The 15,108-nt window shown below is 37.4% G+C and overlaps 1 protein-coding gene across 1 annotated transcript; it reads left to right on the top strand.

Moving 5' to 3' along the window:
• The first annotated feature begins 610 nt into the window (after positions 1 to 610).
• LOC120416721 (mitochondrial 2-oxoglutarate/malate carrier protein) lies at positions 611 to 7,143 on the top strand. Its single transcript, XM_039578547.2, has 5 exons — positions 611 to 997; positions 2,143 to 2,379; positions 6,047 to 6,240; positions 6,303 to 6,513; positions 6,575 to 7,143. The coding sequence occupies exons 1-5, from the start codon at positions 942 to 944 to the stop codon at positions 6,804 to 6,806; spliced, it is 930 nt and encodes a 309-aa protein (XP_039434481.1). The 5' UTR covers positions 611 to 941; the 3' UTR covers positions 6,807 to 7,143.
• Positions 7,144 to 15,108: the final 7,965 nt, after the last annotated feature.

The following is a 15,108-nucleotide window of genomic DNA, read 5'->3' as shown; positions in this document are numbered from 1 at the left end:
ACAAAAGCACTAGCTGTCAAATGGTAGCCCATCACAAATCATTGTTTGGGTTTTTGATTTTCAAATTTTCCGCAATTTAAACGATAAATTCCTGAAAATAACACGTGGATTGTGTTGCTGATGGCAAATTATATCATATTCTTGTAGATTCCATCCCAAAATTGGCTGAAAATTCATATCGAAAAAAGTGATTTTTCTGTTTACCTTTTTTGGTTTTTTTCTTTTGGTCGACAAAACAATGCGCCCGTACACTCAGAATCGGCATTACACATTTTCTAGTTTGCTTTTACACATTTGCTTGGGACTTTTGAGTTCAACCAGGATAACACACTTCGTGTAACCATAGTAATATGTATAATACTGATTGTCAGTGTTTGTTTTCTGAACTTCCAAGATGGCGTCTTCTTCGCTACCCCCTGGTCATAGTGATCACACCCGCATCGGTCCAACATTTTTCAATAAATTTACTACCCAGTCAAATCACCGCATTAGTACACAAGGAACCCGTTCATGTGTTCTAAACCCCTGACTTCAACCCTGGGCGCTCCCACCCCACAGCTGACAGCTGTTTGGCGAGAAACGTCAATCGCGTGTTTTGCTTTCCGTTGCTCGGCCAATCTCCGTTCGTTTTCGCAGTTTCGCTGGTTCTTCGCTGCTGATTCGTCATACTCTCGCGGCCCGCGGTTCATCATCATCCACCTAATCTATCGGCTCAGCACTTTTCAACGAACGTTCTCAGTTTCCACTCAGACTCCGATCGGTACGATCGCTCGTCCCATCGCCCCATCAGTGATTTCAACTGTTTCCGTTCCACCCACCCGAAGTAACCTTCCGACGCGGTTTGTTCCGTGATTCGCATTTAAACAAGCCTCGAAAGTGATTCCGTGGCCAACAGCCGGATTTATTCGATCTTGACGAGGTAGCAATTAAAATTTGATACAATGAGCGAGAAAAAGAAGCCCGTCTACATCCAGTACATGTTTGGAGGTCTTTCCGGGTAAGTTTGGGTTCAGCGAAATTCCAGCTAGTTTAGAAAGGGGAGAAGGAGGGAGTGTACAGTTACCTAATAATTTAGGGGCTATTTTTAAAGGTCGGTGTTGAAGATATTTACGCACATGACACGAAGTAAGATTGATGGCTGGGAAATGGTTTGCACGAGAGAGAGAGGTGCAAAGTTAGAAACTAGGTAAAGGGGCAGGTTCTACGTCGTTCAATGTCATCACGCGCGCCTATTAGTGTATTGGTTGCGTTGGCCACTTGCTGTATGAATAAGGGAGAGACTATGTCAATGTCAAGGACAATCTTCAATATTGCTCAATGAGGAAGTTCAAAATCTCCAAAACGAATCTAAATTATGGCGGTAGCCAAATTAGCCTCATAAACAGTCCGTACCGATGGGTTCAAAGTCAAATTGGCGGGGCTCACGCCGGCAAACTCTACCGTGCCGTTATCAGTTTGGGCCGACTCTCCGATGGCCTCTCGCTCTTCTAGTCTTTGCAAGATTCTTTGCGTTCGCTGATAAACATTTTTACCTAGATTCGTTTACCTTTGCTTCGACTGTAAACAAAAAAATGGCAAACGTCCAGGTGATAAGTCCGGTTGATACCGTTCTAAAATAAGCTTAATGGTGTGATTTATATTAGCCGGTACATGTTGTATAAGTTTAATATTGGATTGGACTCCTTGAGAAAAATTAAAAATTAAGATTCACAATTTGCCTTGGGTTATCGAGAATAAGTAAAGCATACTAGGTGCTAGGTACTCTTTGTGACGCTAATTGAATCAACTCCGATACATGTAGATCACAATTGGTCTTGTCAACATCTGGCGCGGTTCAATCTTGGAAAATATTTGCTTTATTACGAGCGGCAGAAGAAACCGACGCATAGCAACTAGATACAAGGAGGACCATATCATACGATATTGATTGGAAAGAACAACTTCACAAAATTTAAAACGGTTTGACCTTAGCAAGATAAGTAATTGTCTGTCAGAAAAAAACGAAAACAACTTTTACGTAACGTTCCTGCCTCCACTTTGCGCACATTGCGTAATCCAAATTTACAGTCCGTGACGCGCGCGCGACGACCATATGATCATCATCACGTTCATGACCAAACTCTCCCCCCTCCCTCGTTTCAGAATCGGAGCAACATGCGTGGTGCAGCCGCTGGATCTGGTCAAGACGCGCATGCAAATTTCCGGCATGGGAGGCGCGGCCAAGGAGTACAACAACACATTCGACGCAATCGGCAAAATTATCAAGCGCGAGGGAGCGCTGAGCCTGTACAAGGGGCTGTCGGCGGCGATCATGCGTCAGGCGACGTACACGACGACGCGGTTGGGTGTTTACACCTCGCTCAACGATAGCTACAAGAGGTAAGCTTCTTTGTCAAAACTGTTCAATTTTACTAGTAGTCAACAATCCCAAAAACCAAATCAATTTAGTACCAAATTACATACTCAATTGATCACCAATCGACCCAACGACCCCGGCTCTAGCGACGTGACGTAGGGGGTGGTTGACGCTAACGGAAATTAAGGACAGAACAACAACGACGCGAAACGCCGACGCGCGTTGCTGTTTTTTTTACTTTTTCGTGTCTAGGTGTGATCCACGCGCGTCAATCGTGCGGCGAGCTGCAATGGTGCAGAAAAAGAAATCCATTGCCGTTGAAGATTTTGATTTCATTCAGTAAAACAATGTTCCCGGAAAAACTTGGAAATTGGAATCAACAAATTTCTTCTAAGCGAACTCAATATGCAAAATTGTATTCTAATTCAATCATTCTGGAGAAATATGTTGGTTATAAAAAAGGGTTAAACTGGAATTTTAATTTTTGTCAACCTTCTTTAAATATTTTGTTCATTAAATTTCAGTCAACATAAAACTAAAGATTTGATTTTATTCTTCATCAATATGGTTTGATTATTATATATTATAACATTTTTGAGTAAATATATCCAAAATGTATTTTTCAAAATCAATCAGATTCGAGTCTTTTTAAAAATGTATAAAAAAGCAAAGAAATATTGACTTTTCTTTCAAATCAATTGTACACCACATCTTCTACACTCAAACCCCGGTGGTTGGTCACTTTTTCGTTTGACCTTTTTTAGTTTGTACCCCATTGGTTTCACAAAGTCAAATAGTGAACTGTCAGTTTTTCCACGGCGTTCACGCACGCTATCAAAACAAACGTTTGGTAGTGTGTGTGAACTCCGTGTAAAAAGGGTGTCAAACTAAAAGTTACCCCGTTCGTTTGACAACAGTTGGTGTCAAACTATCGGGATTTGAATGTGTAACAACACACTCAATGTTTACATTTGTTCATAGGACCTAATCAAAAAAAGTCTAGAAGTGTATAAAATATCATTAAAAATCGAGACAACTTAAAACAAATTGCGCCCAAATGCTCAAAAATAAATTTTGGTTTCATTGTTTCCACTGAAACAAAATTATTACACACTATAAAACAGTGTTGGAATTCGAGCGAGAAGAAGGAAAGCATTTCTCACTCGCGAGCGAGGAAGAGAACTTGTATTACTTTTCTCTTCTCGCTCGCGCTCGCATTTTCGTTCGCGTTCTCGCTCTCGCCGCGAGCGCTCGCGAGCGCCTCGTGCTAGCCGTTCGTCCAAAGCTAGCAATTTGTTTATTTGGCTTCTGAATACGAATCAGGCGATGGCATAGAGGTGTAACTTCAATCGTTGCGTTGTTTTTTTTTTCGTTTCTGACACGTTCAACTTTTCGCGAACGGGCAATTCTGGCTCGCGAGAAAGCCCGTTCGCGAACGGAGGAGAGCACGGGAAATCGGTGAGTTTCTCTCGGCAGCTCGAGACTCGCGGCGAGAACTCGAGAGAGAGAAATTTTTCTCGCGAGAGCGCGATAAATACCAACACTGCTATAAAAGAATCCTCAAAAAGTTTGTATGGTTCTTACAGAAAACCAACTAAATAAATAAACTGAATTGAATAGCGTCTCAAAATTAAGCTGATATTATTGTTCTCAACGATTAAGCTTATTTTTCAGAGCAACGACCACAAATGGTTTAAAATGATTCAATATTTGAAAATTAACTTCGCAGCAGCCTGATGGCAAGATTGTCAAATTGTATGTATGGGCCGCGATACTCACATTGGTTGGACCGTGGACCCCGCTATTTGGTCGCTTTACCCCTCTGACGCTTAATATAGGGTAAAAGAGCCAGCAAATGTGCAATTGAAAAAAAGTTTTTTTTTTGAGAAAAATATTTTAAATTTTGTTTTTGATGAATAATTTTGAATATGTTTTGTCGAAAAATAAATAACTAGAAAAAATAAAATATTATCCAGCCTTTTGAGGACGAAGTCAATCGTTCACATTTTTTAATGTTAACTTATTAACATATTTTAGTGTTAAATGTCAATATTCCAAGAAGATAATGTCCAGCTTGTGACGATAAACTACTTTTCCTTTACTTAGAAATCGAATCCAGAAGGAAAACGATCACCAGCTATGTTGGTCCGCACCGGGTTCTGAACTCCCATTTACGAGGCGGAAGCGTTACCGCATGGCTCGGTCTTAACAAAAAAATAACTAGACAATAAATAACAATTTCAAATTACAAACCTAAATATTAAATAAACTTATTTTCAAATTTACTCATAAATGGCCTGTATACCCTATTTTGTGCAACCAGTTTATGGAGCGTTCACCCTATATGGACTGTCAAAAGCGAGGTTCACTTTTTGACAAGCTTGCCACCAGTCTGCTTCGCAGCTTTTTTGACTGCTCGTTCAGGATACCATAGTTGATCTGTCGTGAAATTTTGTCTTGTCAATTTTTTTTTTGCATGTGTTTTTTACCGCTGTACTTAAAATTAACATAGGGCTAAAAAAAATAAATAAATAAATTAGGACCCTATTCTAATCTAATCAACCCCTAGCGCAGCCAACCTTTCGAATAAATCCTAGAGAGTGTCTTAGGTTAGATTACGCCTAGCACTCCTCTTGTCATTTGTGAACAGTGCGCCATTGCATTGAAACATCACCAAAGTTCAAGCGATCAACCCCACTGCGTAAAATCTACCGCAGAGGTGATTCGTTGAAGTTGAAAATTTCAAATTTGAAGGCCACGTGGTTTATGCACGATAAAACGAGATTATAAGCATAACTTATTTTGAAACTGTTGTTTAAAAATTTTATTATTGTAAGCAAAAAATACAATTTGTGTAATGCTTGGCAACTTGTTTTCAATTAACAATATTTTAAATAGATTCGAACCGTATATTTGCAAGGTCTTGTCGCTCAATTGGAACCCTGTTTTGACAGCTCGATTGGAGCCCAGAGAGTAATATTTCGTCTCTAAATAAAGGCTCTCTAAGGGACCATCCATAAACCACGTGGACACTTTAGGGAGGGGGGGGGGGATGTTGAGATTTCCAAAAAAGTGTCCACGTGGTTTATGGATGGTCCCTAATTATCTCTCATAATTATCTTATTATTATGCTTCAAAAAATTCAACATATTTGAGAATTAATATGAAACAGTTTTTCTTTGTTTTTTTGGGTATATAAATTAAATATCAAAATTAGACAAAAATACTTGGGATTTTCAGGCAAATGATGTTTTGTTTGTTTTTCTTTTTAAGTTTTAAAATATGTGCTCAAGACAAATAAAAAAATAAAAAATTCGCGCTAAAAAATAACCAGAACTCCCGACCCTTCCTGATTTTTTTTAACCAAAAAATATTAATACTCGGTTTTTTTCGGATTGTTCGCGGATTTTGGCAAATTCCCTATTTTTCTCGACTTTTCCTATTTCCCGACTTGAGTAGCCACCCTGAATCAACTCCAGGTACTCGCTCCCAATGAGAGACCAAAAAAAAATATGTTTCGAGGCACATCAGGCGTTTCGATAGCAAAGCTTTAAAATTTAATTCTGGACAAAGAAGGTTCAAATCAAACCTCCTCGAAGTCTTGACTGTATCTTAATATATCAATCAATAAATTCAGCTCACTCTAATCGCTAATACCCAAACCCTTTTAACAAATTTATCTTTCCACAGCAAAATGAACAAAGCCCCGAACCTGCTCGAGTCGATGGGCATGGGCATGACGGCCGGCGCGGTCGGCTCGTTCGTGGGCAATCCGTGCGAGCTGATTCTCATCCGAATGACGGCCGACGGCCGGTTACCGGTGGCCGAGCGCCGCAACTACACCAACTTCTTCAACGCGTTCTTCCGCATCGCCCGAGAGGAGGGTACGTTTTTTGTGTGGAATGTCCATTTGAATCGATAATTTATAATTGCGCCATTTCCGCAGGTGTGGTTGCGCTTTGGCGCGGTTGTATCCCGACCATGGGCCGTGCGATGGTGGTCAACGCCGCCCAGCTGGCGTCCTACTCGCAAGCCAAGAGCTACCTCGTCAACAGTGGCTACTTCAAGGAGGGCATTGGTCTGCACTTTACCGCCAGTATGTTCTCGGGACTCATCACGACGGCGGCCTCGCTGCCGGTGGACATTGCCAAGACGAGGTACGGGGTTGGATTGCTTGGGAAGTTTTGAACATCTGTATTAATTTTTGTCCCCTTTCAGAATTCAGAACATGAAGGTTGCCCCGGGCGAGGTGCCACCGTACAAGAACACCTTCGACGTGATACTCAAGGTCGTGCGACACGAGGGCGTCTTCGCGCTGTGGAAGGGCTTTACGGCGTACTACGCACGTCTTGGTCCACATACCGTGCTGACGTTCATCCTGCTCGAGCAGCTGAACGGAGCGTACAACAAGCACTTTATGGGTGGAGCAGGACCCAAGTCCGGACTGTGAGGCACATCGTCGACATTCGACATCCTGTCATCCCGTCCACGCGCTATCACACACAAAAACAATTCATCCCAAGCGACGACGACGACAATGAAGACCACAACAACAACAATCATTCAACGGGCACAGAGAAACAGAAGCCACAAAATCCAGCCAACAGTTGCAACTTTCTGAAAGCATTTCATGATGTGTATTCACTACTTTGCATTCATTTACAAATAACTTTGTCTCAGAGCTCAGAGCATTATTTTTCGTTCGTTTTACTGTTTAGCAAATTTCTCTGTATAGATTGTTATTGCTTTATTAAACCTGTATGTTGAGAATCAACTAAGCCACATTATTTTTTTCGTTTGTTTTGTTCCGTTTCTATTTTCATTTTTTTCCCAGATTTTCCCAACCAAACAAAACCGACACAAATCGGCCCGCCGTAGAGTAGCCGGTCTGTTGGCATCGCGCCAAGAAAGAAAGACACAGCTGCTGACTGGGCTGGGGGCGCCCCCATGCAAAGTTACTACTCAAGATCAAGTGATTCGCCCAAGATTGATGCTAATCACTTTCGTCGTGCGAGGAGGGGGAAAATACGGTTGCACTTGCACTTGGTTGCACCACCACGCAGGATATGTAGAGTATGCTAGCAATGCGGTATTACAGCAGTGAGTGGGTCGATGAAGGAAGAGTCGTCAAAATGAAAACGTTTACTTCTGAGGAGGAGAGTGGAAAGGCGTCACGACAGATGGGAAATTGGGTGATCTTGAGTATTCTAAAAATATTCCAGCTTAGGGTTAGAAACATGTGTTGAGTTTTTTCTTAAAGTTGATTTCTGTCATTCGGTAATACATATTTGTGTTGATTTTGTTTGTCTCATTCATCTGCCAATTTTTTATGTAGTTCTTTTTGTCACTAATAATTTCTTAGTTGTTTTTGTTGTTGTTTTTTTCTGTATCAAATTAACAGTTTTTTTGGTATCTATTTGAATTGACCATTGTGGAAAGGATACAACTTTATAAACATCATTGCATGGCTGCATTAAGCATTTTTAATTTATTTATTTTTTTAATTTCATCTAATGAGCAATTCCTCTTTTCAATACCTTTCTAAAAATGTATAACAAGACGGATTTTCTTACAAAAACTACCCTTTTTAAATCTTCAAATCTAAACTTGCTTTTGAAAAGAGATTTATGAGAACTTAAGACGGATCGAATCAGACCAAAACGGTCCAAATCCGTTCAGCAAGTCCGGAGATAATCGAGTCATATGTTTTTGTTCACATACCTACACACACCCACACATACATTTGCTCAGAACTTGATGCTGAATCGATATGTATACGTGAAGGGTGGTCTAGGAGGTAAAATTAAGATGTTCATTTTTCGAGTGATTTTATAGCCTCTCCTCAGTAAGGTGAGGAAGGCAAAAATTAATTTAAAACACATTTTTTCTAAAAATCATATCCAAGAAATCATACCGGATTTTGAACCATCATGAGAGTAAAAAATTACCCTTTTGGACGATACATTTGAGGATAATTCAATTTAATTCAATTAGTGTTTATTAGAATTTAACAGTTCTGCTCCAGGATGTAACATTTGCAATTCAGAGATTTGGAAAACCTTTCAACTGAGATCAATGCATAAGCCTTTACAGGGAGGGTACATATTTCTAAGTTTAGATTCTGCAAGCTGAGTGCTCTTTGAGGGAAATTAAATTTGAGGATAATTAAAACATAACAAACAATATCAAAAATTGAAAAGAACGACTTTTGGAAATTTAACTTATACTGCCATGGATGCCCCTCCGTTGCTGAACAGAACCGTAATATCCTTTCAGCACTACTGATTATAGGCTTTGACGATCTAGTGGTGTTTCCCTTATCAACAGCATGTATGAATGCGCTGAAATGATAAAACACCATGATTGCTAAAACTAGATCAGTTGCGAATAGGTAACAGTCATTGGCCACCAACGGCGCCCGCCATGTCAGTTCGTAGATCTCGATTTTAAGGGACGGAAATGTTAGTTAGCGCAGGTTGCTACTAGGGCAGCTGGTTTGCCATGTGCTTACACCCCACAAGCGCCAGGAACCTGAAAATTTGTTAGTAGGATAGGGTGTTTGGTCAGGATTCATCATAGAAGATGATGATTCGACCCAAAATCATAGTGTTTGTTGAAAGGTATTATATATTATTCTCAAGGCAAGCAATCGGATGCTGCGGATGAATTTAACTTATAGTGCTAAATTAAAAGTGAGCAAAAAATCTGGAGCAACATTTGAAACGGGAGGGTACGACATTGCTCTTACGGCATTTCGTCCCATTTAAACGCTTGTAATGAAAGGTAGTACCGTCCCTTTCGAATGTTGCTCCAGAAATAAAATATTTTTTCCGTTCACTTATTTTTTCTGAAAAGTTCAAATGTGATCAGCCTAACACTCAGCCGAATATACCTAAATCCCTTCTCAAGATACAGATTTTCGAATATTCACAAGCCCATTTGGTATGAGCAGCCCTCAAAATTAAATAAAGACTTGGAAGGAAACATTAACTATGCATTATGGCTTCTTTTGAAGCATGCATTCATGCATGGACAAAGTTTCATCCAAATAAAAATTCTCAACAAAAAATTCGAAATTCTGAAGATGCGTAGTTTATGAATCCTCTGAATTTTATCCCCGTTTGAAAATTTGCTTTTAATATTCACAATTTTGAGCTCTTCCCGTTTAAAATATTGAAATTTGCAACATTAGGTAATAGGGTATATGACCCTATTTTGGACCTAGTACCTATTTTGGACCTATTTTTATTAATCGAGGTAGTTCAGGCTTTTAAAGTACGAATTCACTGAATCCAACCAACAGAAAGTGTAGGCAGGATCGTTTTGTATCTTACCTCTTCCAAAAATGTTAACATTTTTGATTATTTCCGCTTTTTCAGCCACTTTTTCCAACGCTATTCGAACTTCCTTTCATTTTCCTAGCACATCGATTAGGTCCAAAAATTCCGGCCTCGTTGCTTATCAGATTTGGCTCGCGACACCTTGATGTTTTTTTCTGTTTTGCACTGACACCAAGAAATTTCGTCCGGTTTCCGAGCAATGTAACTGTTGTTTATTTAATTCTTTCTTGTTTTCCGTCACTAAACCATTGAAATAACTATTCTATTATCGAAAAAAACTCATTTCAAAATATTTTTTCAAATCAGCCGCGTTGGATTAGTTTTTGGAGCTACTTTGCCGTTGGTTCAAGGCTATCACCAACACATGCATAACAAGGTGTTGCCAGTTTTGTTTATCAATTTATTTCGATATTTCATTGAAATTGATTGAAATTTTTAAATTTAATATTTTAAATTGAATTTCTTTACTGTAATTATTTGAATGAAATCTAAGCTTTAAAAAGCAAATGATTAACAGAAACAATGAAAATATGTTTTTTAAACAATAAAAATGCAAATTGATGCTACAGATTTAGATGATTGTTAGGACCGATTGCAAAGTATCCCAATATTTAAACTGATGTTGATTTATTTTTGTCTTAACATCATTATCACCAATTTAGCCGCATATATTTTTGATTTTTGCTTCAAAAAATGCAAACTGGCTACCCTGTTGGAATTGAAGGGGAAACGATTGAAAAACCTAAAGGGTCTAGTTCATTAAATCGACGCCAACATTTCAAAAAGCATCATGTACAAACCATGCGTTTTGAGAAAAACGCATTTGAATGTTGAGCATCCATTTTCAATTCCCATTTTAATATAAAAGCAAAATAAGATGTTCTAATGATAACAAACGATGAAAAACGTTGCTTTTATTGATACTTGATCATCCAAATTCAATAAAACATTATTTCCGTAATTTTATTTGAGAAAAACAAACATAACTTCTTTTGAAATCACCAACGTCTATATCACCCTGCTGTCATTGAGGGGGACGCTTTGTTATGATTCGTTTTTCTTCGCCGAATGTACATGGCGCTTTGTTCATGTTGCTTTTTTTTCGTCACGAGGTTTATGTAGTCTTTTGTTTGACAGGTTGACAGGGCTATATAAACAGGGACTGCTGATGGCAGAGATTTTGTTTATGTAACTTTATTTAAAATCATGTTTAAACAGACTTTACTGAAGTAACTTTTGCTCATTTTTGGTGGAGAGGTAGCTTATTAGGAGTACTTTCAGAATATGCAATAACCCAGAAAGTGTCAAAATGTACATGATGCCTTTTGAAATGTTACCGTCGAAATCGTCAGCTGCCACCGTGACAGGAGCGGTCAACATTGCTTACGAGTGGTTTTTGAAAAAGTCGTATGAATTAAATTAAAAAAAAAACCTTGAGTTAGTTTTGAAAAGATCCTAAGCGCTAGTTGTAAATAAATCAATTTTTCGATTAGTTCTCGATCAATTTACGAATTATAAATAAAAAAAATACTTTGAATTATCATATGCACGTCTTTTAAATGCTCTTTACTGGAAAACAAACAAAATTTGGTTTGGTTCAGAAAAAAATCAAATAAGTGTCGGAGATCGTGATGGCTTTTACGACGTATTGCAAATTAATCAGAGAAATATACATATTTTTGCATATTTATCCATATATAATTTTTAAAAATACAGGTATAACGTATTTTTTCACAATTGGCAGCGTTGGTTTATAATAAATTAAACTTTTAAATTTTACCGTGTCAATCATGTTAGAAACACAATTAAACCAGCTAGGAAAATAAAAATCTTCGAAAAAAAATTAGCATAAGAGGTTAATGCGATGTTAACATTAGGGACCATCCATAAACCACGTGGACACTTTTTTGGGAATCTGTTACCCCCACCCCCCCCCCCCCTCGTGGACAATTGTATGGATCGTGGACAATCGCCAAACCCCCCCCCCCCCTAAATTGTCCACGTGGTTTATGGATGGTCCCTTATGAATTTTATGATTTGAGACATATAGCAGGGGTAATTTTGATAGGTTTGATATTTTTCCGCAAAATGAAGAGTACAAATTGAATACGTACGGAATGGTATGGAATCATACTGACCGTGGTAGAGAAGTGCTCAAAGTATCTCATGAAGAACTTTTCATGAAATTTTGAAAAGTTTAAAAAGTTAGTTAACTATAACTAAGAAAATGTTGATAAATAGCATTATTTTCATCTTCTCAACGTGTCATGATTTTTTCAATGAACATGATTTTGAATCGTAAAACGGAATGCATTTTCGGATTCTTCGGACAATCTTCTACTAGGAAAAGGTAAAATAAGTTATATAAATATTATTAAATATTGTTTGTTCTTGAAACATAATTTAAAAAACGTTACTTTATCCACCTTAAGGTGGTTGGTGCCTTCCTCTCATTTATAGAGTCCACATGGTTTATGGAACTCTCCTAACGTGATCGCAGCACCAAAGAGGTCCTAATAAAAATAAATGATGAGTAAAAAAGAACAGACTACCTACAGACTTATTGTCAAGATCATACAGACACCGCCTTTGAGGAAAATGGCATCCCTCTACACGGCTTTTTCGTGGCGATCAGACCCGGCCATTTGAGGTTATGTAAATTCAGACTATTTTTTGAACTGCTTATAATTTTAGATTGGTAAGTCAGATCTTGAAAATTCTTAATCCACAAGAAAGGTCATTTCAGAACCTTTCTAAAAATATATAATATGGCAGGTTTTCATGCAAAAACCACCCTTTTTTGCAAATTGTGAAATTTATATGCAGCAGTTTTTTAAGCATAACTTTTGATGTACTTTACTAAATCTTATAAATTTCAATAGCGACTTATGGGACCCCAAGATGAATTGAATGAGGCTGATACGGTCAAAATCGGCTCAGCCAGTGACGAGATATTCCAGTGACATTGATTCGGTACACATGTCTACATACAGCCAAACACACAGACATTTGCTCAGCTGGTGATTCTGAGTCGATATGTACAAATGAAGGTAGGTCTAGGAGGTCTAACTAAAAAGTTCATTTTTCGAGTGATTTTATAGCCTTCCCTCAGTAAGGTGAGGAAGGCAAAAATCTCATAATTTAAAGGCATTTCCAGTAAAACAAATTTCATATAAAATGTGAAAACTTTTGATTCGTTCTTTAAATTCAGTTATACATGTAATATAAATCCATAATTTAATAAACAAAACTAGTTTCAACGAATTTCAGGCAAAGTTCTGAATTTTTAACAATATTACCTAAAATTTATATGTATTATGTTAAAAAGCATATAAACATAGTTAACTAAGTATTGACATAAATAATTTTCTTAAAAATTATATCAGCAACCTAAGTGATGGTAAGTTCGAAGTAAAAATAATGTTTGAAAACCTCAAATCTGCTTTTAACAAGACAAACTATGACTATCAAAGGCACCCTGGTATTCAAACAAAGATTTTTTTTCAAATATTACATTGTTTTTAAAGTGCAACATGTAGTTAAACTTTTTGTCAAGCAACTGTAAAGTTTAACATGACAGATGAGAAAGTTTCACACCAAGTTACAAGCTATAATCTCCCTTTAAAATTTCTTGATTGTTTTATAATATTTGAACATAAGCTCTGCGTAAAATTTAGAACCTTTTTTCATTGTAACTTGTTATGTATCTGTGTCATTCATTTAATTTTAAGATAAGGTGTTTTTATTGCGAGTAATAACGGGTTGTCTTTTATGTTCTAATGCTTGAACAATTAGGTCGTAAGAATATGCAAATTGTAAATAGGACAGAGACCTGCTAAAGATGCGTGAGTTTCCATTCAATATGATTAAAACACGTTTTCAAATTCAAATCCATTGTTTCATCATAATTATTTAATTTCTGAAATAAATATTTTCAAAATTATAATCGTGGATAGGCCCTTTGGTTTATCAAACTGAGTTTTTGTAAGTGTGCGTGTTGCCGCCGCACGCCGCAATTCGAGTTGTCAAAATTTCAACCAATCAGAGTGTGGGTCCAAAATAGGTTCAGCGATGTCTCCAAAATACATTCAATAAGTCCAAAAAGCATCCAAAAAATGTTTTACTTGAAATGCTTATTACAATGGAATGGTTAAATTATTTTAAATTTTCAATAGTACACTTTGTTAAGCATAAATTAAGGCACAAAACAATCATGAAACGAGCCAAATTAGTTAGACCGTTCCTGAGAACTATGCGAAATATGTTGACGCTTTGCATAGTAGGTCCAAAATAGGGCCATATACCCTAGTTAAGATTTTGTACAATGCCTATAATTTTTTTTTATTTTAAATATTAAATTAAAACTATATTTTTATCTAAAACAAATCAAAACTGAGTCAATGTTAATTTTAGTACACAGCCAAGCTAGAGAACAATTCGACGGTAACATTTCAAAAGGCATCATGTACATTTTGACACTTTCTGGGTTATTGCATATTCTGAAAGTACTCCTAATAAGCTACCTCTCCACCAAAAATGAGCAAAAGTTACTTCAGTAAAGTCTGTTTAATCATGATTTTAAATAAAGTAACATAAACAAAATCTCTGCCATCAGCAGTCCCTGTTTATATAGCCCTGTCAACCTGTCAAACAAAAGACTACATAAACCTCGTGACGAAAAAAAAGCATCATGAACAAAGCGCCATGTACATTCGGCGAAGAAAAACGAATCATAACAAAGCGCCCCCCTCAATGACAGCAGGGTGATATCGACGTTGATGATTTCAAAAGAAGTTATGTTTGTTTTACTCAAATAAAATTACGAAAATGATGTTTTATTGAATTTGGATGATCAAGTATCAATAAAAGCAACGTTTTTCATCGTTTGTTATTATTAGAACATCTTATTTTGCTTTTATATTAAAATGGGAATTGAAAATGGATGCTCAACATTCAAATACGTTTTTCTCAAAACGCATGGTTTGTACATGATGCTTTTTGAAATGTTGGCGTCGAATTGCTGATCGCTCTTTTAAAAAAGAAATGCAAAATAGCAAGAATAAAATATCAACTGTGATTTGATTAATCAACTGTGGCCCGGTGTGACCCTATTAGGTCTTACAGCGTGACGTCACATGCGCACACGCACACACAAACCTAATTAGGTTTTACGCCGACTCGGTTTTGAGGTTAGAAATTTGACAGCTTGGCTGCACTGTTTATATTTTTTGCACGTGTGTCTCTGTAAAAATGTGTGTGCGTGTGCGCTCGTGACGTCACGCTGTAAAACCTAATTAGGTAACCTAAAAATCGAGTCGGCGTAAAACTTAATAGAGCAAACGGTCAAGCAAGAAACTTTCTGTTAAGAAAGGTTGTAAACCAAGTTTAAACCAAAATTTTAAAAAATGATTT

The sequence above is a fragment of the Culex pipiens genome, chromosome 2 (assembly GCF_016801865.2).
Source record: "Culex pipiens pallens isolate TS chromosome 2, TS_CPP_V2, whole genome shotgun sequence".
NCBI classification, from domain to species: Eukaryota; Metazoa; Arthropoda; class Insecta; order Diptera; family Culicidae; genus Culex; species Culex pipiens.
This window is presented reverse-complemented; position numbering and strand designations above follow the sequence as displayed.